The sequence below is a fragment of the Ictalurus furcatus genome, chromosome 2, assembly GCF_023375685.1.
Source record: "Ictalurus furcatus strain D&B chromosome 2, Billie_1.0, whole genome shotgun sequence".
NCBI lineage: Eukaryota > Metazoa > Chordata > Actinopteri > Siluriformes > Ictaluridae > Ictalurus > Ictalurus furcatus.
In genome coordinates, this window is record NC_071256.1 from 27,189,675 (window position 1) to 27,214,729 (window position 25,055).

At 39.7% G+C, this 25,055-nt stretch overlaps 1 protein-coding gene across 2 annotated transcripts; it reads right to left on the bottom strand.

The window, feature by feature from the left end:
* Nucleotides 1-409: 409 nt before the first annotated feature.
* On the bottom strand, nt 410-21,259 carry LOC128600062 (serine/threonine-protein kinase SBK1-like). 2 transcript variants are annotated; one of them, XM_053612237.1, is made up of 5 exons: nt 20,693-21,259; nt 16,244-16,448; nt 8,179-8,395; nt 3,583-3,785; nt 410-2,735 (listed from the first exon to the last, which is right to left on the bottom strand). In XM_053612237.1, the coding sequence occupies exons 3-5, from the start codon at nt 8,348-8,350 to the stop codon at nt 1,893-1,895; spliced, it is 1,218 nt and encodes a 405-aa protein (XP_053468212.1). In that variant the 5' UTR covers nt 8,351-8,395; nt 16,244-16,448; nt 20,693-21,259; the 3' UTR covers nt 410-1,892. The 2 variants fall into 2 exon arrangements, with proteins under 2 accessions (XP_053468212.1, XP_053468203.1); XM_053612228.1 differs by lacking the exon at nt 20,693-21,259 and having other exon boundaries at nt 16,244-16,823.
* Between the last annotated feature and the right edge of the window lie 3,796 nt (nt 21,260-25,055).

The following is a 25,055-nucleotide window of genomic DNA, read 5'->3' on the forward strand; positions in this document are numbered from 1 at the left end:
TCCAGATACTCTGAATCTTTTGATGATATTTTGTACTGTAGATAAGATATTCATAGTCTTCGCAATTTTACGGTGAGGAACATTATTCTGAAATAGTTCAACAAATTATAGATGCAGTTTTTCGCAGACTGGTGAACCTCTGCCTGTCTTTACTTCTGAAAGACTCCGCCTCTCCAAGATACTCTTTTTATACCAAATCATCTTACTGACCTGTTGCCTATTAACCTCCAGCTGTTTCTTTTTAGTAACACTTACTTTCCCAGCTATTAAATTTTAAAATTCAAAATGACCTTATTTTTTTCTTAAAATGGTACATTTACTCCATTTAAACATTTGATGTTTATGTTCTATTGTGAATAACATATGGGTTTATGAGATTTGCAAATCTTTGCATTCTGTTTTTATTTACATTTTACACAGCATCCCAACTTTTTTGGAATTGGGGTTGTATAAAAATCTGTGTCAAATCTATGACAAAGCAGATGTGTGGCGTTTGATCTTAATGACTACCCCCTATGAAGAAGTTTTTGGTTTAGATCATTTACTGTTTTAAAAACCTACTTCATTCGAAATTTGAGTGAGAGCTGAAGCAAAGCATTGAATGTGACATCTAATTATTTTTCATAACTAGCTCTGGAAACAAATGAATCACATACGACAAATAATAACAGTCTTGATCAAATCAAGTTCCATATTTTGTAATAAGATTCCAGTATCACTCTCTCACAAAGTCATTCCTTTCCTTTAAATAACTAGATTTAAACTGGGCTATTATGTGTAATTACACAGTATAACCATATTTACCTGAGAAATTCTTAAAACACCTTCAAGTCAGAAGAATGATTTCAAAATTGTCCATCTGCTCTTGTAAAACACTCCTATGACACCTACAGTAGTGTCCTCATTCTCAAGACATGGACGGATGATTCTGTATCACCACATCTGAATCACTGGCATGCTCTGTGTTCTAACACAGCCCTATTTTTATTTTTTCTATAGTACAAATCAAACCTTCTCTGTGTTCAGAATAGTGACAGGCATCCGTATGCACTGTCATCACATTGGTAACATCATCCGAGCAATCGAGGCCTCGCTCACTGTGAGAAGACCCATTGAAACTCTCAAAAATGCACCATACTAAGAAACAACACAGAGAAAATGGCATGCACTGTTCAAATGAAGATAACATCTTAGGGAAGTTCTGATAACATTTTGGTTTAGAAGGACTTGTCTTTTTTTTTTTTTTTTTTTTAAACAATGCAACACACCATAATGGCAACTGGGCATTATTAACTCTATAATGCTACAGTATAAAATAAATAGCAAAATATCAGAAGTACAAGATCAAAATAAATAATGCAAAAAACCCCACATTTTTAAAAAATTGAAATTACCCACTAACCAAATGGACATTCACAAACAAGTACCACTTCCAAAAATCACATTATGAAAATTTTCACATTGTGTTTTTGCAGTTAGTCTCAGACATTACAACTTTGTTACATTGATTTTTATTTTTGCAAAACATTTAACATATTGCTATATGATGGTACAGGTAATTTCACACCTGTTTGTTTTTGTCCCCCCCCCCCCCCCCAATGTGTGCACTGTTGCTAATGGTGGACTGATTACTTGTGAACTAAAATGGTTGAAATGCTGAGATACACAATCAGTATGACGACTGTTTTCGACTTGTGGTATTCCCCTCAGAGACACTCATCATAAGGAACAATTGACACGTCTGCCTCTGTAGAACGTTTTCACTATGTTCTACACTCAGCATGAGATACGGAGCATTTCCTCCTTGTTTAAGGATTGGAGTCCTCACCGTTGTCGACTGGTTACCAGTGTTTTGAATATGTGTATAGTCTGTATAGTCATCTACAGTGTTACTACACACAGATCTCGATAGGCGTGGTCACAAGGATGCGACCTCCATTACCGTTGCTGTCACGGGAGACACGCTCGTAGCTGTTATTAGAGGAAGGCGAGTTGATGGTAGACATGGTGGAGTAGGGCGGTGCCACCGGCTCAATGACAATGCCTGCTTTGGCCACAGCGCACACAGGTGACAGGCTCTGCTGCTTCAGACGCTCCACCAAATCATCTTCCTCTGAGGAAGAAGAACTGAGCTCAGCCAGGTGCCCATTGAGCACCGTGCCACTGGGTGAGGTAGCGGTGTTGCCGTTTTCCGTGTCTAGCATCCAGCAGTGGCAGAAGAAGGTGAGCACCTCATTGACAGAGCAGCGTTGCTCCTTCTCGATAGCCAGGAGGTGCCGGAACATGCGCAGCGCCTCGCTGGTAAAGCGACGCCACTGTGATGGCACTGCACCCGCCCGCCTCCTTGGCTGCTGCTGCCAGCGTGCAAACTCTTCGTAAAAGGCGTCGCATGGTAGCGCCTTCTCCCATGGAAAGTTGCCTGTGAGCATACAGAAGAGGAGCACTCCAAAGGCCCACACATCTGTGCTATAGTCCACACAGAAACCATCATGGCGGCCTGGCTCACACAGCTCAGGTGCCGTGTAAGGGATGGTACCGCTCACGCGCTTTACTGGTGAACCGGCTCGACGCGTCATACCGAAGTCTGACAGCTTGACCTTTCGGCACTCCCGGTCAAAGATGAGCACGTTCTCAGGCTTGATGTCACGATGCACCAGCTTCTTAGAGTGAAGGTAGTCAAGCGCCAAGGCCACCTGGTGTACACAGCGTTTCGCCACACTCTCTGGCAGCCCCACCTATGCAGGATGATGGAGAACAGAGACTCAATGAAAGCTTTAACACAGAAAACCTCACGGGTAATAAGCTGGATACTTATATTACCATGGCATTAAAGCTTGCACAGAACACAAAATTCTTTTTAAATCCAATCGAAAACCCAGAGCTGACATTTTTAAAAAGGCCAGCTATAAATACCTCAAGAGGGTTAGGAAATGATTAAATAACAGACTAAGAAAACAGAAGAGAGAGATATAAAATGTAGAAATGGAGTTTTATCACTAATTAAATTCAAAATTGCCAGTCATTGTATATCATATCAAGTATAACAGTCTGGCTGCATCATTATAGTGGATTACAGATAAGGGTCTGTCAATCTATTAGTAAAAAAAGAAAAAAAAAAACCCACATAATTACAGTAGAGGTGACTGTGCCTCATATCACATCTCACTGATAAGCACAACATTATACCCCTGAATAGATCTATTCAAAATAGCTTAATCAAACACCTGAGAGATTAAAAAACGAAAACAATCAAAATCCTCGAGGGAAAAATTCCTAATGCTTACCCTCTTTCACTAATGCATTTTTACACAGCAATTTAAGAGGAAGTAGTTAAATGTGAATGCAAGCCAGAGTCAAGATCTAGTACAATTACTGAGTAATTAGCAGAAGCATTTCTGACATCACTGGGGACAATTGGGGAAGTTGTTACATGTCACAAATGTGACTTAAACAAAGCCTAAAAATTACATTTAATGAAGGAAAAAAGGTAATAGGAAAAAGGCAATAATGTCTATGTATTTTTTCAGTGTGAAGAAATATTAAATATTGACTGCTTTCTGATCAAGCCTCAGTTTTGCTCACCTGAGGGGGAATGATATCAAAGAGGTCCCCAGCTAATGCATACTCTTGCGCAAAGATGTAATACTCGTCTGTCTCAAAGGCGATGCCATACATGCTGATAATGTATGGGCATGGGGAAAGGTAGAGTGAGATGCTATACTCCCTCAGAAAGCTCTTCAGCTTAGTGGTTTTCTTCCGCAAGAACTTCAGAGCCATCTTAGTGCCTGTGAAAATGGAAAGGATTAGCATTCAGCAATGCTGCAGCGTCACTGAGCCTAACAGAAAAGCTAATGAAATCTTTTAATATGAATATTAAACACAAGGAGTGTTGTAGAGCATTGTTCTTGACGGCTCATTAGTTTTTGAAGAAATGGATTAAGTGAACTGCCAAAAAAAGAGCCTTTGTCAGATTTATGAACTATATAAGGGTAATTTTGCAAGGTTCAGGAGAAACCATAGGCAGGTTCAAGAAAATTAAGGATCTTTTTTATATATTTTAAGGAAAATATGAGAAACTTTCAAAAGACATCTTGTACCCATGTCCCAAGTTTTACAAGTGGAATAATATTTGCCATAAATAAAAGTGAGATAACAACTGTCCTATTCACATTAAACATGTACAAAAAGAAAATGATTATCCCCCCCCTTTTCCATTCTCTATAAAGAAACACATTCTTATTTTAATTAAAAACATAAAATAAAAATCACCTGCATAGTATAATTTTTCCCCGCACTGCTAGTGATGCACTATAATTTCAGGACAGTGTTCATGATGCTGTATTTATCACTATTATATAACACCAAGAGAAGTAGATGATTTATGAATGTTGAAGAATTGATTTTTGTTATTTCTTCCAGTAAACCCTTTGACTTCATTCATTATGTAAAGATGTTGGGAGTCTGGCTGGATCACAGCTCTTTAAGGAATTACAGCAATGTTGCTGATGGAGATGAATTTAAGGTTTTGTCTTGTATAGCACGTCCTTCTCACCCTGACCTGACACTACACTTACTACCTTAGGACAACCTTGCACAAACAGTTACAAATCACCAGTGACATTTTCTTTTAGCTTAATTAAATCTCTAGACTTCACTGTGAAAGGAGCATCTGACTGAAATTTGTTAGAAGACACTCGTCAATATAGACCATTGTTATGGAAAGCCTGAGGAGAGGAATGAATGCCCCTCCACAACCTCTAACTTTGTTACATAGATCAGCCAGCATTTTGGACTAAAGAACCACAAACAAAGGCTCGGAATAACAAACACATTCACAGTCAAAGTGCCCATCGTATGTCGTAGCAGATGTGTACATGTGTCTGAAATGCAGAAAGGAGGAATGCTGTCAATATTAGTAAAGGAAGCTTATAAAGTAAAAGGCAAGGTGCATATTGGGTCTGTCAGATTCATTTTGAACATTAAAATAAAACATTATACTGTATACTGTAAAGTTAGATGCTGACTTGGAAAAAATAAACTCTCTCTCTTTCTGAGATATTTCAGAAACCATGGTATTTTAGAATGACTAGTTGTCACCTCTAGCTTTTTTATTGATGATGGTTCCTGTTATCTGTTTACTGTCAGCAGAATATGCGGCCATATTTATATAAATGGCAGCTATTTCTAAGTTTATGAGCTATATTCTTTGACATGAAGTCGTAACAGATGCGAAGAAAAGTAAATGTTGTGATGTTGAACTTAAAAAACCCCCCAAAACAATGTGTTGTCTCATTTTACTTCCAAACAGACTGCAGCATTAGAATATACTGCATTGCATAGAAACAGCTTTATCTGATAAATGAAGGCATGTTCAGTCACAGAGCTGTGCAGAAGTTGTCTGAAATATTTCATGGACTATATTTCAGGCAAATATACACCCTAGAGTAATCAGCTGGCATCCCGCAGACCCAGTGTAGCAGTACACTGTAATTTCTCAGAAACATTCTTTATTGCAGAAATCCAGAGCCAGAGTCAGTGACATATACTAGAAATGTAACTACTAGATGTTATAGTAATTGCCTGTTGATTTGAGAAGTGGGAGTGTGGATTTCTAGGACCATCTGCACAGTTCTTCTCTGTCAAGCCCCTTTTGTTGAGTGCTTTGTGCACAACATGAAGCAAAGGCTGAGAGAGCTAGAGTTTAGGGTACCAACAGATGGTGTGTTTATCTATGGCTCATTAAAAATCATCAGAACCCAGTGATTAACAGAGGGGGCTTTAGGCTGGAGAGCAGAGGTTTCCTAGCCAGCAAAGACAAACATGCTATTTGACCTAGACTTCTCTTGTGTTTACTGATTATAAAGAAACATTAATACTACCACGTGGTCTTCTATTTAATATCCACTGACTGCCAGAGGATTGGTTAGCCTATGATGTTGGTCAAAGGGTGGGTTGAAACGTATGCATACAGAGCGTCATGTTAAGTAAACACCTACCAATGTAGCCTCTTATTATTCTTGCGTCAATTTTTAATTTTAGTAAATCATTTTGTTCTTAGAGAGCTGGAATATTCCAGGTTCATGCTAAACCCTCACCAGTCTCCAAGTGCAGTCGGAGAAACTGCACTGTGGTCCTCAATGTTATACTCTGCTCACAGGCTTGACATTTATGCTGAAACTTTATGCAGAAATCTCTGTAGGCGTTCTCCTTGCTGGTGCTGTGCACGATTACATAGTATCTTCTAAACTAAGCAAATGTTTCACCAATTTTTCATGAATCTCAACTGAATCCTAGGTGATTCTACCACAAAAAGAATCATTGCACGTCTATCATTTTGTATTAAACATATCCACACTGCAATGGATACACTTAAAATTGTGTATAGAGTCTCTTAAAATTGTTCATGGCCATAATGAGTATCCATTCTGTCTTAGTGCAATCGATTTCCAAAATTAAATAAATGCATTCAGCCCCAAACCCTGCTGCTACAGGCCCACTGTCTATGACCAAAGTCAAATCACATTTAAAATTAAGGTTGGGAATGGAGAATGAATGATTTTACTTGTTGTTTCAGGTTTGCCCATCAGCTCACCACCTCCAGAGGATGAACTGATTGATAGATGATGATGCAGTTTCCACCGCAGTGCCTGATTCTCTGTTTACCTCCAAGTGTGACAAATAACCTCATTTGAGGATCAAGGGAGGGGAGACCATGCACACTTGAGGACACACAATCCTATATGAAGAAGGTAGTTCTTATCCCCAGCTATTGATCACCTTGACTTGGAGACTTGGTGATTAAGGAATTTCTTCATTATGGTATGAACTAAGGGCAACCTTTTTGGCTGTCTCTCATTTTTGTTTAAACTGGATGCCAGCGGTGGGTTCTTGTGCTATCTCTCTGGTATTTACCTGAAAAGCTCAGATGTCCAAGTGAGGCCTACAAAGATATTGGCTGGGCTGATAAACATGTTGCTCAGACAAGCTGCAGAAAGAACCCAAATTCCCACCTGCTTCTGGTGGCAGAATTTTCATGACATTGGACGAATGCCAAGCTGACTACGGAATACAACCTAGGCAAAGCCCTGAAATCTAGGGACAAGATGGAAGCTTGTTGGGTAGGTGAGGTAAGAAACAGGCAATTCTAATAAAACATGAAATTAGGGTAGTCAGGGCCGCATTAAGCTAACGCATGACCTGGGGCTAAGGAAAATACAAGCCATCACAGCACCACATAAAAGTGACTGTATAAAGTATTTAAACGTTCAACAGTAAACCTGTCATTAAAGCTATGCAGTAAGGCTAAAACCCCAGGAAAAAATAATTAGTCCAATATCACACATAAAAGATATGACTCAACTTTAAGCATTCCAATCCGCACTTACATGTTTATTAGAGTCATGTAATATGTAAGACAGTGCATTCTGCTGCTTTATTTATGCACCGCCTCCATTCTTTTTTTTAAACTTGCAAGTAAAGTGTAAACTCTACAGAGATGTATTAAAACCTCACAATGTCACTTTGTATATGCTGAGAATTTTTACAATGATATGATGATTGTCCTGAACTTGTATTTGAACAGCAAAGTGTTTGTACAGAACTGAACATGGATAATATGAAAAAAGGCTGTGCTGACACTTCATTGTCTCACACTGTCCAATGGGATTGCAGGTATACTATTATACTCTATTACACTCATTTCTTCTAAACAAACTTCTCAAATCAGATCACTTCTCTTATCATATTCCAGCAACATAGGGTTAAATATCTCATGCTGTTTGGCTTTCACATTTTTCCATGATTCTGTAACCTCCTTCCTGACATTTGGAACACATGAAAACTGTCAAACTACAAAATAACTATCCTACATTATCTTGAAAGAACCAAAATCATTGTAATTATGTTGCAGATGAGCAGTGATTATGAATGTGGTTGAGCAGTGATTATATTTCAGTAGTTAGTGTTTTATTGTGTTTTCCTTTCTTTTAATTTCATATCATTTTAATGGTACTACTGTCATGGCTTATGTTAAGCTGTTATGCAGTGGCCCCTGTGTGGAGTGTGGCCATGAGCTGTAATCATAGTAGCCCATTGGCCCTAATGGTATATGTTTACTGAAATGTAGAACTATTTCACAAGAAAATAAAACCATAACTGAGAAAATATTCCAGTGCTTACCTCTTATCTTGTGGACAACCAGATCCACCTTGCCATAAGTGCCCTTGCCCAGCTCCCTAATAACTTCATAGTACTTATTAATGTCCAGCTTCTCCAGGTTCTGGGCCGCAATAAGCTGCAGCTCCTCCAAGATGTCGATGGAGGCACGAGATCCGAGGGGGGAGGTGCTCATTCTTCCAGGAGGCAGTTAGCACAGTTAATAAGTTCACTGAAAGTTCTGAAAAAACAAAACACAAAAGAAATGTGAGACCCAGACAGAAGTTGGTATAAGGTTATAGAGAAATTTTCACCTTCAGTTTAGCAGCATGATTGGAACCTTGCACACAAAGAAATATTTTATCCTGAACATCAAAAAAGAAGAAGTTCAGAGAAGTTTAGTATCTAAGCCAAACGATTTCTTATGTAACCTTCTGTGTCCTGCAGTAAACAATCTAGATTCTGTTCCCTGGATCCCCTTTCAAGCCCTCAAGATTACAAGCCTTGCTTCACCCAACCAGAACAGAAGCACAGATCAGAGCCAGACAAACCCTCTCATGAATCACTAAAATACATTGTAGCGCCTTGCTTGTCATTTACTTCTGCACTTTAAAATAACTTGCCAGATAATGTTTTTGCACATTACATAACACTAACATTTGGCTTCCACAAATGGCACAGTCAGGCTTATCACAAGGAACGGGCATGGACTTTTTCTGTAACTAGTGACAGAAGGAGCAAAACATGGTGGTTGCCACTGTCCAAGCTGGTGAATATGGCTGGACACAACTGATGTAGTAAAATAAAGCATACTAAGGTAAGCATAGAGGCTTTGGGGGGGGTTCACTCAAAGAGTTTAACGGTTCAGAACAGCCTAATGGGGTTCTTACAACCCTATCTTTCAGGGCAACACAGAACATTTAAGAATTCCACCGGCGGAACAAACTGAAAAAAAACTTTTTCTAGAAGTGTATATTTATTTTTTCCTTGTGTTGTACTATTACATTGTTCATATTATGAAAAAAAAAAAATACAGACAGCCCTGCTTACAAAAAACCCAATAGAATCCCTCATAGATTTTGTAATGGCTTCAATGCTTATAATGGGAATTGTATTGGTTTTAATAGAAACTGTATTGGTCCCTGTGGGTCTCCTTGTATTGGTCGCATGCTAAGTCTAGTGGACAGCATTAAGGACCAATAATGATCATGGTTTTAATGGTTAACAGCCGATGGTTTGTAATGGTATTTGTAGTTAGAATTTCTGTCATGGTTTCTATTATTTTTTCTTCAGCCAAGAGGAGACAAATCAAAGGAAACTCCCACAAAAACTACAAGGAAAGACCAGCGCATTTGATCTGCATTATTTTCATAATCATCAAACCACGGAGTGAGCTCTTGTGCCCCGTGGATGGGGACATTGTCATCTTGGATAAGACCACTCCCATCAGGGTAGAACTGTTTCATCATAGGATAAAGGTGATCAGTCAGAATTACTTTGTACTGATTTGCACTGAAGTATGTATGTACGTATAGATGACACATTCAAATAAACCTTCTAGCATAATGTTACACCATAATGTGCTGATGGATGATATATTGAGCTATTTTATCCTTCAGCATAATGACTGGTGTGATTTCTCAATGACTAAATAGACTTCACACTCCCGACAGGCTGCCAGTGCTCGTTAATGGAGACAAATGTGGTGAATGAGACAGGATGCATAGCACATCCTGTCCATAGACACCATCTGGGGAGATTTGATACTCTGTATGTGTGAAAGAGTGTGTTGTATGGAAGAGACTGGCTGTTTGTTTGTTGATCTGAATTTAACCTGAAATTTCAATTTACAATTTAACCTCAAAAAATGGCAACATGCCACCTAATCTAACATTAATAACTATTTTGAATTTGATTGAACTGAGCGTTATCACTGCCAGCCATGTTCAACTAAAAGAATCGGAAACCCGAGACCCTACCCGTGAACGAGAATCCCAAGATCCTTTGCAACGTTTGTCAAAACTGATTTGCTGAGTCAGGGGCCATTTACACGACAACGTTTTCAACTAAAAACAGAATTTTTTTTTTTTTATTTATTTTATTTTTTTTTACATGTTTTGGCTGTTCGAATACACGACAATGGTATTTTGGGGCCTGATAACGCAAACTTTTGAAATCATGTTTTAAAGTACAAGTTTTTGAAAATTATACCCTTATTGTCTCTGTGTAAATATACAAAAACGAGAATTTGTGAAAACGATGACATCATGCACACGCAAATTATGTGTTCAATCTATAGGCATGCACGCGAGTACTTCAAAACAATGCGTGAGACATTCAAAACTACAATGACGGAGTACAGGACTGTGTTTGTGCTGCTCAAGATTTTGAGTTTATTGATGCTTCTCCAGCAAAGTGTAGATTTACCGCATCACTACTATAACAAGCAGAGACGCATCTGTTACATACGCCAAATTATTAACCTAGATCTATGCCGATGGAGGGTATTCAAAAGGCGTGTTTGGGTAAGACCTGGGAGGACAAACAGTTGGTGGGAAAACTTTATCAATGGCATTGTTGATGAGCGTGAATGGAAGGAAAACTCCCACATGTCAAAAACCTAGATAATACATGCATAATACTGTGGTTTTTAGTCATTATCACGGATCATTTAGATGTCGTCATCGTCTGTACGCGAAACCTTTCAAAAACTTTTCTGTTTTTACTACAGTGCATCCGGAAAGTATTCGTAGCGCCTCACTTTTTCCACATTTTGTTATGTTATAGCCTTATTCCAAAATAGATTAAATTCATTATTTTCCTCAAAATTCTACAAACAATACCCCATAATGACAACGTGAAAGAAGTTTGTTTGAAATCTTTGCAAATTTATTAAAAATAAAAAACAAATAAAGCACATGTACATAAGTATTCACAGCCTTTGCTCGATACTTTGTTGAAGCACCTTTGGCACCAATTACAGCCTCAAGTCTTTTTGAGTATGATGCTACAAGCTTGGCACACCTATTTTTCAGCAGTTTCTCCCATTCTTCTTTGCAGGACCTCTCAAGCTCCATCAGGTTGGATGGGGAGCGTCAGTGCACAGCCATTTTCAGATCTCTCCAGAGATGTTCAATCGGGTTCAAGTCTGGGCTCTGGCGGGGCCACTCAAGGACATTCACAGAGTTGTCCTGTAGCCACTCCTTTGTTATCTTGGCTGTGTGCTTAGGGTCGTTGTCCTGTTGGAAGATGAACCTTCACCCCAGTCTGAGGTCCAGAGCACTCTGGAGCAGGTTTTCATCAAGGATGTCTCTGTACATTGCTGGATTCATCTTTCCCTCGATCCTAACTAGTCTCCCAGTTCCTGCCGCTGAAAAACATCCCCACAGCACAGATGGCATTGGCCAGGTGATGACTGGTGCCTGGTTTCCTCGAGACATGATGCTTGCCATTCAGGCCAAAGAGTTAAATCTTTGTTTCATCATGGTCTGAGAGTCCTTCAGGTGCGTTTTGGAAAACTCCAGGCAGGCTGTCATGTGCCTTTTACTGAGGAGTGGCTTACGTCTGGCCACTCTACCATACAGGCCTGATTGGTGGAGTGCTGCACAGATGGTTGTTCTTCTGGAAGGTACTCCTCTCTCCACAGAGACACGCTGGAGCTCTGTCAGAGCGACCATCGGGTTTTTGGTCACCACCCTGCCTAAGGCCCTTCTACCCCTTCTCTTGGCTCAGTTTGGCTGGGCGGCCAGCTCTAGGAAGAGTCCTGGTGGTTCCAAACTTCTTCCATTTACAGATGATGGAGGCCACTGTGCTCATTGGGACCTTCAATGCTGCAGAAATGTTTCTGTACCCTTCCCCAGATCTGTGCCTCGATACAATCCTGTCTCCGAGGTCTACAGACAATTCCTTGGACTTCATGGCTTGGTTTGTGCTCTTACATGCACTGTTAACTGTGGGACCTTATATAGACAGGTGTGTGCCTTTCCAAATCATATCCAATCAACTGAACTTACCACAGATGGACTCCAATCAAGTTGTAGAAACATCTCAAGGATGATCAGTGGAAACTGGATGCACCCGAGTTTAATTTTGAGTGTCATGGCAAAGGCTGTGAATACTTATGTACATGTGCTTTTTTTGTTTTTTATTTTTAATAAATTTGCAAAGATTTAAAACAAACTTCTTTCACGTTGTCATTATGGGCTATTGTTTGTAGAATTTTGAGGAAAATAATGAATTTAATCCATTTTTGAATGAGGCTGTAACATAACAAAATGCGGAAAAAGTGAAGCGCTGTGAATACTTTCTGGATGCACTGTACATCGTTATCGTGTAAATGTTCCCTCAAAGGTAAGCATTTAACTCCCTTCAATGCATCTGACCAGTTGGGAGAATCGGTTCCTGCCAAAAAAATAACAACAAAAAAAAGCCCGGCACCAGCTCTATAAACCACTGTCATGTTTGACTAGTATTTAAGTTTGTTGTAAAGGTGCAGAGTTATTATGCTATAGTTAACACATATGCACTGGAATTGTATGTTTTATATTGTATGTTTTACATTTTATATTCCCCCAGATGATACTGAATAAATCAAATTTATTGAAACAGACAGTTTTAAAGAATCATCTCAGGCAGTTATATCCAAATCACTGCTAGTGCTCGGATGTCCATCTGAATAAAACCTCCTCAAAATGAGAATCAAATGCAGATGTGCAGAATGGATACAAATGTTCTGATTGTGAAGACTGCAGATCTCAGCTGCTGCTCAGACCACCCTGAGTGTGTAAACATAGAAAATTCAGAGCCTATTAATATAGTTTATATACTACTACTACCACCAAAGCCTTACAACAATTACTAGTTGGCTTCCCAGAATGAACGTGCAACCATGGACAGCAACCTCTGCATGTAATTAGATTTAGAGCAGACTTTGAAGGTTCTGTAATGCTGGTCTACATGCTGTTTCTGTTCAACCTGCACTTGCACACACATACACAGTGTTCATGGAGCATTAAAGCTCTAACAGATTGATCCATTACATCAAACATGCCCTCACTAGTGTATTGATGACCATCTCATCAAAACATGCTAAAATTAGACAAATGCAGATGTGCAGAATGGATACAAAGGTTCTGACTGTGAAAGTAATCAGATTCAAAAGTTTACAGGGTGAATATCCATCCAGTCATCCATTTTCCATACCGCTTATCGTAGACAGAGTCGCAGAGAAGCCTAGAGCCTATCCCAGGGAACTCGGGGCACGAGGCAGGGGACACCCTGGATGGGGTGTCAGCCAATCGCAGGGCACAATTGCACACACATTCACACACTACGGACAGTTTGGAAATACCAAACAGCCTACAATGCATTTCTTTGAACTGGAGGAGGGAACCAGAGTACCTGGAGGAAACCCCCAAAGCACAGGGAGAACATGCAAGCTCCATGTGCACAGGGCGGAGGCAAGATTCAAACCCCCAACCCTGGAGGTGTGAGGCAAACGTGCTAACCACTAAGCCATATTTTTAAGCATTTTAATAAAATCTGCAATTTTGTGTAGGGAAGACACAGTTTTCCTTGTGGGGACCAGACAAGGTCAAAACACACACACCTCAGTGCAACTAAAATAATCTACACTTCAGTTAATCACTGGTTCTGTCACATACATCACACGTCTGCAAGGTGGTAAGACAACCAGCACTCTGAATACAGAAAATTGACCACTGCAGCTTAATGTCAAACAGCTCCTCTAAGGTCCATGTCTGCCTGTGCTGTCAAACACTACTAATCAAAAAAGGTCTCACAAGCTAAGGCATCGTGCAATGATGTACAACCGCTTGCTTCATGCAGCTCTGCTTGCAGAATCGGCTAAGCACAGCTCAACCCCCATCCAACCCTGCTTATCTTCACAGACCACTGGCTTGCTGCTCCTCTATCCCGCTCTCACCACAGCCACTACACAGTCAACATCGTTGCAAGCATCTCTCAGCCAACAAATCAATGCCAAATACTCTGCTGAGCCTTTTTGCAGGCAACAACCATTTCTAATGACTTATTCAATGTTGCAATTGTAGTTCACAAGGCTGTACAGCCACTCCAACATCAGGCTGTAAAAAGCCAATGTGTACAAGTGTATATACTGCATAACTGGACAAAATGATGAAGGCTGTGTTACTGTATTTATGAGCCTTGCATAGTTTGCATTAAATCCACACTATAAAATCAGTTAAAATATAGTTCAGTACTCCACCAAAACATGATAATACACTGATTGCACACAGCATATCCTGCACAGTATGTGTTAAATTGAGGAAGCCATCTGAACCAAAACAGAAGTCTATTTTAGGCCTTTGGTTGTTCTCTTAACACTCTCAGCTACAGTAAAACATAACTGATGATGCAGCCACAACCAGTATGCAATACAGCAAACATAAAATCATAATGTGTTGCGTTGCTTCTGATGCTCCTGCAGCAAAGCCTCCGTGGTTAAGTGCATTAGGATTTTTCAGTGATCCGTAGCATATACAGTACACAATGAGGTGTGTGTGTGCGCATGTATGTGAGAGTGAGCGAGTGAGAGAGTTCCCTTTTCATGATAAAACAGATAAACCTGTAACAAGAAGAAATCTTCAGTGAGGCTTGCCGACTCAAACCAAGGTTATTGTCTCTATCTCACTGATGCGCCACTCTTTCAATAACAAGACTATAAATTTCAGCTCATATTACAATCTCCTGGAAGAAACTAAGTACGCTTGCAAGATCCATTGTGTTTTCTGAAATCTTTTGTAACCTTGAGAAGTAATCCTGCAGGAGGAACAATAAGGGTTTTATTAGTCACTGATTTTGCAGTAATTGAATCTGGAACTATTGCAAATGTGGTGTTCTCAGGTTAAACATAAAATGGCAAATAATACTCAGACCCTGAGTGTGTAATATAGATTATATACTACTTCTACCAAAGCCTTACAACAATTACTGGTTGGCTTCCCAACATGAATGTGCACCATGGACAGCAACCTCTGTAATTAGGTTCAGAGCAGACCTTGGAGGCCCTGTTAGTGCTGGTCTACTTGCTGTTTTTGTTCAACCTGCGCGTGTGCACACGTGCAGACACACGTGCACACGCACACACAAACACACAGTGTTCATGGAGACTTGGAGCACATTAAAGGCAGCAGTGTCTTCAGTCAGCATGTCCTTTGTATGCCTGCCTGGAATCACTAAGCTCGTTTATGTACTGGCTCTGTGCAAATACCACAGGCAGGTCTATGTAACAACTCCTTCTGCAAACTCAAGCTAAGGAGTGCACACTACAAGCTTAACACCTCCCTCTCAGCCAACTGCTTGGCTAATGTCACGCTGTAATAATGACAAGGTGTGAAGTCAAACACGGCTTGCTCACAAAACACTCTCTTCCCCTGAGGAACAGAGAGAACAGGATGTGGATATTTCAAGCTGAGATCATCTAAGCACTCCAGTGTGCATCGTTAGAGAGAGAAGGGGAAGAAATACTGCCACTTCAGTATGTTGCTCACCTCTCTTACTGGTTTTTGGAAAGAACACCATTGGCTCCATTCAATCGGTGCATTGATCAGCTTGTCAGGATTTGCACTGGCATTGATCAGTAAAGGTACCTGTTCTGGTAGACATCTGGAAGGCTCTCTCTCTATGACCTTTCTGTCTATGTGCATGTGTGTGTTTGCAGCCTTGAATATGTGCTCCTGTGAATATGCTCTGAATCATCTCTGCAAAAGCAAACAAAGAACAGAAAGCCTGGCACAATGCATGCGATGCCCGATATGTCATGGTCACCTATTTTTCCTGTCAGTGGATGTCTTCCTTTAAAAGCACAGCTTCATGTAAATGTTCATGTTAACAAAACATAACATTAGAACACAAGCTTTTGGGTGATGTGTATTTGCAAGCATTCTGCAACATCAATACAACGATTTACTGAGCAAAAAAAGGCAGGTTCGTATTTCTGAAACCAGCAAGCCCGATGGGAGCTCAGTGTGCCTTCACTACGAGCGGAGACAAATGAAAGCCTGCTCAATAACATGCATCCATGCGTTGAACTAAAATGTCTCCCTACCTTTTCTGTTTTTCTTTCTTTTAAAGCGCACTGCGTCCACCAGCTCCCGCTGTCATTGCGTCCCGAGGAGAGCTTTGATTATATCATTGGGGTAGATTTAGGCAGGTCTTGCTTTGTGAAGAATCTTATCGCTGTATTCTCTCACGCGCGCGCTGCTTGGTCCTGGGACTGAACCGCGTGTGCTCTTATCTGTTGACTGCTTTGGCTGGGACTGAGGTGAAATAAGGAGATATTAGACCACGCCCACTGCGCCACGCAGCCAATCAGAGCTCACCCTAAAGGGGCGCTGAAGTCATGCAACGTTTCAAGCCACACACTCCCTTACTAAATAGTATGCCACAATAATTCCAAAGGTATCGTACTATTTTGACTAGTTGGCTATTATCTGTTATGGTCGTACGCAGTTTCTAGGCAGTACGTTTCCATACACATGCTCTGCGCATGTTCAGTTGAGCACATGCACGGACCGGTGATCCAATCTTAATCTAGGCCAAAAACAACAAAGAAAGTATTTATCCTGCTATAACACACTGGATTTAGCTTGGCAGCTAATAATCAAGCATTCAATCCCCCACCCTTAATATTTATTCTATTGTCAACTGACACATATGGAGAAGTAATTTATTTTGTAACATTATTAGTGTTCAGAATCGTTTGTGAGTTTGTCATAATAAAAACAGATGAAAATACTGAAAGCTACCCTCCGTTGCACTATTTGGTAACGCACAACTATTGCCTCGCAAAACAACGCTGGATTAGTGCCATTTGACTGGGAGAGCACAGGTAGCTTGGGAAGCTCAGGTAGCTCTGAAGATGAAGAGATGCTCTGTTCAGCAGATTATTTTTGCATTGCTGGGCAAAGAGGGACAGTAAAAAAAAATAAACATGTACTAGTTACATTATATTACAGCATTTGGCAGACGCTCTTATCCAGAGCGATTTACAATTATCTCATTTATACAACTGAGCAGTTGAGAGTTAAGGGCCTTGTTCAAGGGCCCAACAGTGGCAGCTTGGCAGTGCTGGGATTTGAACTCACAACTTTCAAACCCAACGTTTTAACCGCCAGAAGGAGGTAGGATAATATGGTGTAATCTTGCTATATATTGTAGCTAGCTAGCTAATTAATTGCAATTTAGCCATAACTATCAATATATCCAGTTGGCAAAAAAACAGCCTTGTTGGCGAAATTTAATTTTAAAGCTGCAGTATTGAACTTTTGCCTCTCTATCGCCATCTCTGTTTGAAACATAAAATTGCAAGTTACTTGCCTAGATTTTTTGTTGCTGTTGTGGTTTAAATTATTATTATTATTTTTTACGTGGGTTGTGCTTAGGCATGGCTCCTCTGCGCGGTTGAATCCGATGGTTTGAAGCATAGACTGTAAAAAAAGATGGACGATGCACCTTCACTCTCTCCCATTGTAGAAAAGTGAAGCCAATATCAAAATATGGCACTGACATCTTGGAGCCCAAGTCTGCGCAGTAGTGAACTCAGACCCTAGTCTGCGCAGTAGTGAACTCAGACCCTTGTCTGCGAAGTAGAGAACTCAGACCCTAGTCTGTGCAGTAGTGAACTCAGACCAGAGTCTGCGCAGTAGTGAACTCAGACCCTTGTCTGCGCAGTAGAGAACTCAGACCAGAGTCTGCGCAGTAGTGAACTCAGACCAGAGTCTGCGCAGTAGTGAACTCAGACCAGAGTCTGCGCAGTAGAGAACTCAGACCCTAGTCTGCGCAGTAGAGAACTCGGAACCCAAGTGTGTGCAGTAGTGAACTCCGATCCGAGTGTGCGCAGTAGTGAACTCCAATCCGAGTCTGCGCAGTAGTGAACTCGGAGCCCGAGTGTGCGCAGCAGTGAACTCCAAGCCCAAGTCTGCGCAGTAGTGAACTCGGAGCCCGAGCGTGCGCAGTAGTGAACTCGGAGCCCGAGTGTGCGCAGTAGTGAACTCCAATCCGAGTCTCTGCAATAGTGACCTCATAGCCAGAGTCTGCGCAGTAGTAAGCATGAAGTGGAGCAACGGTATCAATATCCCGCCCACACTCCCACATGTTTTAAATGTCTTACCTGTTCAGCAGAGAAAAAGCCATCTCTGCGTCAGTCGTCAATCCCTTCAGATCTCGAAGTTATTGCCACCTATCAAAAGACATGCCGATATTTATTTTCGTTTTAGCACCGGCTCTTTCGCTTTCCCTTTTTGACTGCAGACTCTCCACAGTTTGAGATTTCAACAGCCGATTCCGCAGATGTTAGCGATGATTGTGTTTAGAACTATACAGATTAAAGCAGCCATCTAGATTACAAGTTTAAATTCTAAGCAACTGTTGTAAGAACAAGCTACACACACTCCACCATCCTCAGCACCCATACACGCGATATAGTAGCTGGCTCTTCTTCTTTCTGTTTACAGATGTGACGTAATCCTGGGAAATCCGACCCGGTAGCTCGAATTATAAATTATTATTTTAAGGTTACTGTTGCGAATCGGGGTAAGATAAGCATACACTTTTGAACACTGTTTTTTTTTTATGTACTTGCTCAATATTAACTCAATATTTTTAAAAAATTTTTTAACCAAAAAAAGGTCAATACTGCAGCTTTAATAGTTTCCATTATTATCAACAGCAAGGTTGTTCACAACGGATGTCATGCTCACACTGTGCACTACATTGGCATGTTAAAATCTAACAAGAAATGATGTGTATATATTTTAATCAGTTACAGTGTGCATGTTATTACATCCTGTGTAATTTGTTTTAATGAAACAATCATAAATAATCATAAATGGATGTGGACGATAGATAGATAGATAGATGGATGGATGGGTAGATAGATAGAACAATAGATAAGTAGAGGGAAATTATGTAATGACACTACAGATATAATAAAATAGAATTTTTTAAAATTTATTTTTATTTTTTATTTTATTTAATATTGGGAAGCATACCCATTCTCACTTCAACCCCCCCCCCCCAGTGTTCAAACCAAATCTACACCCATGCCTGCAGTTCCCATGAATCTTTCTGGTTGTTCAGGTCATTCTGAGGCTCTGCAAAGAAAATGCACTATCAATAGGCCTAAGATTTTTAAGAATGATCTTGAACCAAAACGGAAGGCTAAGGCACAATATGAGCTAGTGATAAGATTAATTAGATCTATGATGAGTATACAGTAGATGACAGTAAAATGTCTCAGCTCTCCGTTATCAATAATTTTAAATAGTGGCCGATAATTTAATCTGTTTGTAACAGGATTATTTAATTAGTTATTACATATTGGTATGTTTTCTAAGGACAACAAATTCACTCTTGGTTTACCTTGATTAACACAGAGCATGCCCCTTGATTACAACTGTGGATCATCCTAAATATTTTCAGCTAATGTCATAGCTAATATCACAATGTCATCCAGTTGCTTTAGTTGAGTACTAGGTCAAGCTGATGATTTGTTTTGCTATTCTGTGGCCTACAACACATCAGCTTAGTTAAGATGTCTTTCTTGTCCAATATTCTAGGGAACCCTATTCAAGAACACATGGGTTTGTGAAAAACACATGTATACTGTACTGAGGACTATTTGTCTTAATTAGATTGCTATAGATACTCAGTGTGAATGCTTTTTGATAAGTTCCCTTGAAATTTGAATAATGAGGTCCCTTGGTCCTTTTTCTCAGAGTTTGTATTGATGTACATCTGTTGCCATGGCGAAAGTACAAGAAATTCACAACACATGCACTGTTGCTGCCCCAGAGCAGCTTTTGCACACCCTCAGACAAAGCAACATGGCTGCAATTCTCTCACTGGGGAAAGATGGTGAATATAATAATGTAAAATAGTAAAGTGGCTTAGTGGTACTTTCTTGTACTGTTGCTGTCATGTTAAGTGGTGGCTCAGTGGTTAAGACATTGGACTTCTAGGCTCTTGAGCAAGACCTTCAACTGTTCAGTTGTATAAATGAAATACTTGTAAGTCACTCTGGATAAAGGCATCTGTTAATGCCATAAATGTAAATGATTCTCTCTCTCTCTCTTTCTCCCTCAAAAAGAAACAGTTCCAGGACAGGATACAACTCAAACCACTTGTATGCTGCATACCATTGTCTCACTTCTTAAGGTGCACTACTTAGGTATTTAAAACACTGGCTTTCATTTTAAAAGCACAAAAATGACCAGAGAATGCCTCAGAATCAGAGGATAGTCCTTTAGGGTAATGAAAAATTGTGTGAAAATTATACTATTCTATCTAATTACAATGCTGGTAACTAATCTGTTGCAGACAGAATTCCATAGTCAGTAAAGTCATTTTTGATAAATGTACCAGTGCATGTCTGCTATTTTAAGGTAACAATGATCAATTAATTTTCCAGTAAGCAAATATATAGAAAGATAGTAGTGCTTTACTGCTTCAGTAGTGTTCATCTAACAAATCAAGTAATAACTGAGATAACTACTACCTTCATCTTTTGGCTGTAGTGCAGGCAAACCAGTAACACTCAGTCACATCAATTCCACAGTGAAACTGGAACAGAGACAGACTTTACTGCAAAACACAGGCTATACAGAGAGATCATTACCATGCAGGCAACAGTTGCCTGTTAAATTATGGTGATTTGTGTGGTAAAGCTCATTACTGTCAGTAACAGACTCGTTTTCTCATGCTGCAGTTAATTTACAATCCACAGAAACTCTTGGCCAGTGTCCTAAAACAAATGTCCACTACTCTCTCATACACCATTGCTTTTCAGTCCAGTGAGCACTTTCCCTCCCTCTCTCCACTCCTCTCCTTATTGCATTCCTTGATCTCTTCTGTTGGACAAAAGAGAAATGTGTGCTGACAAAGAGCCATACTAGAATCTGATGCAGGAACACTTTGTTTATGGTCAGACATACTGTCTGTGTATCTGTGTAGGGTATAAACAATTAATGACCTTGAGGACCAAATTGCTGACATCATTACAGATTAAAAGTTGAAAGTCTGACTGCATCAGGAAAGTGCAGTACTGACCCTAGGCCCTTTCACTAGGCAGAGAGCACAATGAAAAATACAAGAATTTAGAGTGGTAGCATTATGTAACTGAATGGGGACATTCGCAGCTCAGATTGGGCATTGTCAATCAGCACATGGAGTGTCTGTGTGGTTTCACGTGGTAGATGGAGTAGACAGTAAGACGTGATGAATTGGCTACTGTCTGGTCCAAAACCTGGCAAACCTGACAGGGGTTTGTATTTTAAGTGGCATGACCCATGAGCAGTAGAGAGAGAGAGAGAGAGAGAGAGAGAGAGAGAGAGAGAGGGGCACATGTCACTGCACATGATTGAGTATTCCACCTAGATAGACAGTCTTTATTCTGCAGCAACCTTTCAGACTGGCATGTGGCCATGCTGAAGGTTTGCTTTGGTGAGATTGAAATACAGAACGAAGATAAAGTACGCTACAGGAAAGCATAAGCTTTTAGTTATGCATGTGTTTGGATTCATTTTACAATGCATGTGTTTGGGTTCATTTGCCAAATGTAACTGAGCAATATTAAGAGAGTGTGGGTGGGCATGCTCTTTTAAATGTGAGTGAGCAAAAAGAACCATATATGTGTGTGCCTGCAGGTGTGTGCCTTAGATAAGCAATGCGCCTGGTCACTGAAGGACAGCAGCAAATATACATTCTTCTGTTTCTGAAAGTGCAAGTCTAGTTCTTTGACTGATTGGGTTTAGCAGACAGAATACTAATATTGTCTTATTAATTCAGTGCCACAGCTCTTCTCTCAATATGAACCCAGGGGGGTTACAGTTGCACAGCCTGTGATATGCATCTAAACTATGAAGGGAACTAGAACAAATGCACTGCGAAGCCACTCCTGGATTCTTCCTTTCATTAAAAGCAAATCTCTATCTGACACCCTCTGACCTCGTGCTGCTGAGTGAAGGAGGATGACAGGGACAATAATTTCTTTCTTCTGCAGACAGAAGAGCTGCTTGTCATGCTGATGACTGGTGGGGAGGCTGATGGGATGCACATGATGTTGGCTTCATCATTGTCTGTGTTTACTATCAGTCAGGACTGGTGTGTGGTGAACCCTTCAGTTCCCTATAACCAGATACAAAGCTGTGCCATTTTAAGGCAGCCAAATTTTGTGGAGTGGTGTGAAACAATACATAATGATTATTTTACTGCTGAAAAAGACTGAAGCATAAACATTTTGAGACTGCCAAAACCCCATCTAAGGGACACAGTGTCCTGCCAGACTATTCCAAAGCATGTGTGCTGGCATAAATTCTGTAATTACAGAACACACCACCAGGGTATTTTCACCCGCAGAATCTTTAATGTGAAAGCAGATTGAAATTCATTTTGTTTTATTTTAAATACAGTAAAGGCCATATTAGATTCTAAAGTGGGTCTGGCAAGATGACAAAAGAAATCATATCGCAATACCTTGACACATGACATGCATTATGATGTATAGGTTTGCTAACAAACTGCCTAGAAAACAGTAACGTTGCATTAAAAAGCTATGTGTTTGGTCATGCTTTCACTGAATTTCTACAAAGGTAACACTGAAACAATTCTTTTTAAAAATTTTTTTAATTCAAAGTGAATTCTGACATAATTGATCACAATATTGATATTACAATATACTGTCATATTGCCCAGCCCTATAGCACAGTTGACTGAGTCTGAAAATTAGCCAGGAATGGGCAAGACCAAAGCATGTGAATAAATGAGGTTAGGCTGTAATGGCAGCAGTAGTGAAGCCAATCAATTTCTGCACAACCTAGTCTTGGTCCAATATATTCTGAACAGTTTCCACTTTATTATGCTGCACTTTGCACAAATTGAAAAAAAAATTAACATGATATAAAATATTTTCACTCTATTTACACTGTTCTGTAAATTGTACTCCTTATGTAATTGTACTATTTCTTGCACTGAATAATATTCAATAATATTTTCTGCCATAAATTTTAAGTGAACATGGAAATATTTTAATCATGCTTATTCTCTAAGCTTATTCCAAAAATATTTGTTTTATTTGGACTTGTAACAGAAAAATTATGATTCCAAATTCAATTGAGACAGAATCTGAGACAGATTTCATTTCAAAGATTCACATCTAAATAAATAAATAAATAAATAAATAAATAAATATAACAGTATTACCCAAAAGTGTTTTATTCTTCTTATACCATGGCAATTTACATTTAAATTTAAATTTTATATATATATATATATATATATATATATATATATATATATATATATATATATATATATATATATATATAGAACAACACATCATACATTTTTTTCAGTAATAGTTATGTTTAATGTTGTGAAATGTCTGCAAAAAAGTTTCTATTACCTATACGATGTTTTCCATCCTAAGACATTCCTGACGTTACGCCTTTAGCTTTGGGTGTTACAGTGCTGACACTGGATACTCAAGAAATGTTAAATAAATGTCTCCTTACTGAAAACTTCACTATATAAATGATTATATTTTTTATCCCCCGAACACCCCCCCTCCAGAAATTTCCCCAATTTCCCCCCAATTTAGTAATTGCCAATTTCCACCCACCAACCAGCTCTCCCCATCGTACGACAGCTACCAACTGGGGAGGAAAAAGGCTAACACTAGCTTACTCTGAGACATGTGAAACTGGCCAGCTACATTTTTTTAACTGCTACTGATGCTGCATCACAGGGAAGCATTACATACTCAGAGGAAACTGCTATCTACCATTTTCTGCATATATGAGCTCACAGACACCCATGATTGGCTAGTGTCACTGTTATCGATTGACATGCGAGAGAGAACAAGCAATCCCTCCCACCCAGAGAGCACGGCCAATTTTACTCTCAGCCGGGAATAGCTGTGGCATTGTTGGAATTTGATCTTTTCTCTCAACAATAGGGAAATCAGTTTTCTATTACTAAAGAAACAATAAAATATTGAAACAAACACGTTAATATTAACTGGTGCTTTTAGCTAACACTATTGTCAGAGCTGCTGTTATAGAAAATCAATCAACACCTTCTGACCAATCAGAATAGATAAATCAACAGTGCTGTGATATAATGATAATTAATTATTTTCGACACACATTTCTGCTGTTTCAGATAATATTTCATGTTATGTTATCTGAGCACTGGCACCCTGTCCAGGGTGTACCCGCCTTGTGCCCGATGCTCCCTGGGATTGGCTCTAGGTTCCCCCGCGACCCTGAAGAAGGAGTAAGCGGTAGAAGATGGATGGATGGATGGATGTTATCTGAGCACTATGAATCAGATTTCCATGAGTGTTTCAGGAATATAAATACAACCACAGGATATTTTTAATTTGGTTGCTTAATCTGTTGCTTTTTATCTTCTACATTGGCCATTGTTTGTCAACTTTAGCACTTCAATGTGAGTATAACAAGGAAATCAATTGGATATTTTTTTAAAATCTTCATAAAGACCTTGTTCTTTACTAACAGCTCCCACCTGGGAGCAGCACCTCAGGCAGTTCAGCCCTCTCATCTGTTATCTCAATCTGCCTTTGTTCCTTTGCAGCCACTTTACTGCCTCTGCTTCTCTCCCTATACACACCAGTGTTCATATGAAGCAGAAAGCAACAGCAGGTGCTATAGTGGAAGAGGAGAATGACTGACAACATGGTCACATGTGAAACCATGTGGTAAAGAAGATAAAGTGATCTGTTTTAGTTGCTGGAATGTGTTTGGGGGTTTAAAAAGGAGTACTTGGATGTAGGCTACAGAAAATGGCAAACACTAAGCGGACATCATGGTCTCATATACTACACAATCCAAGGCAAACAT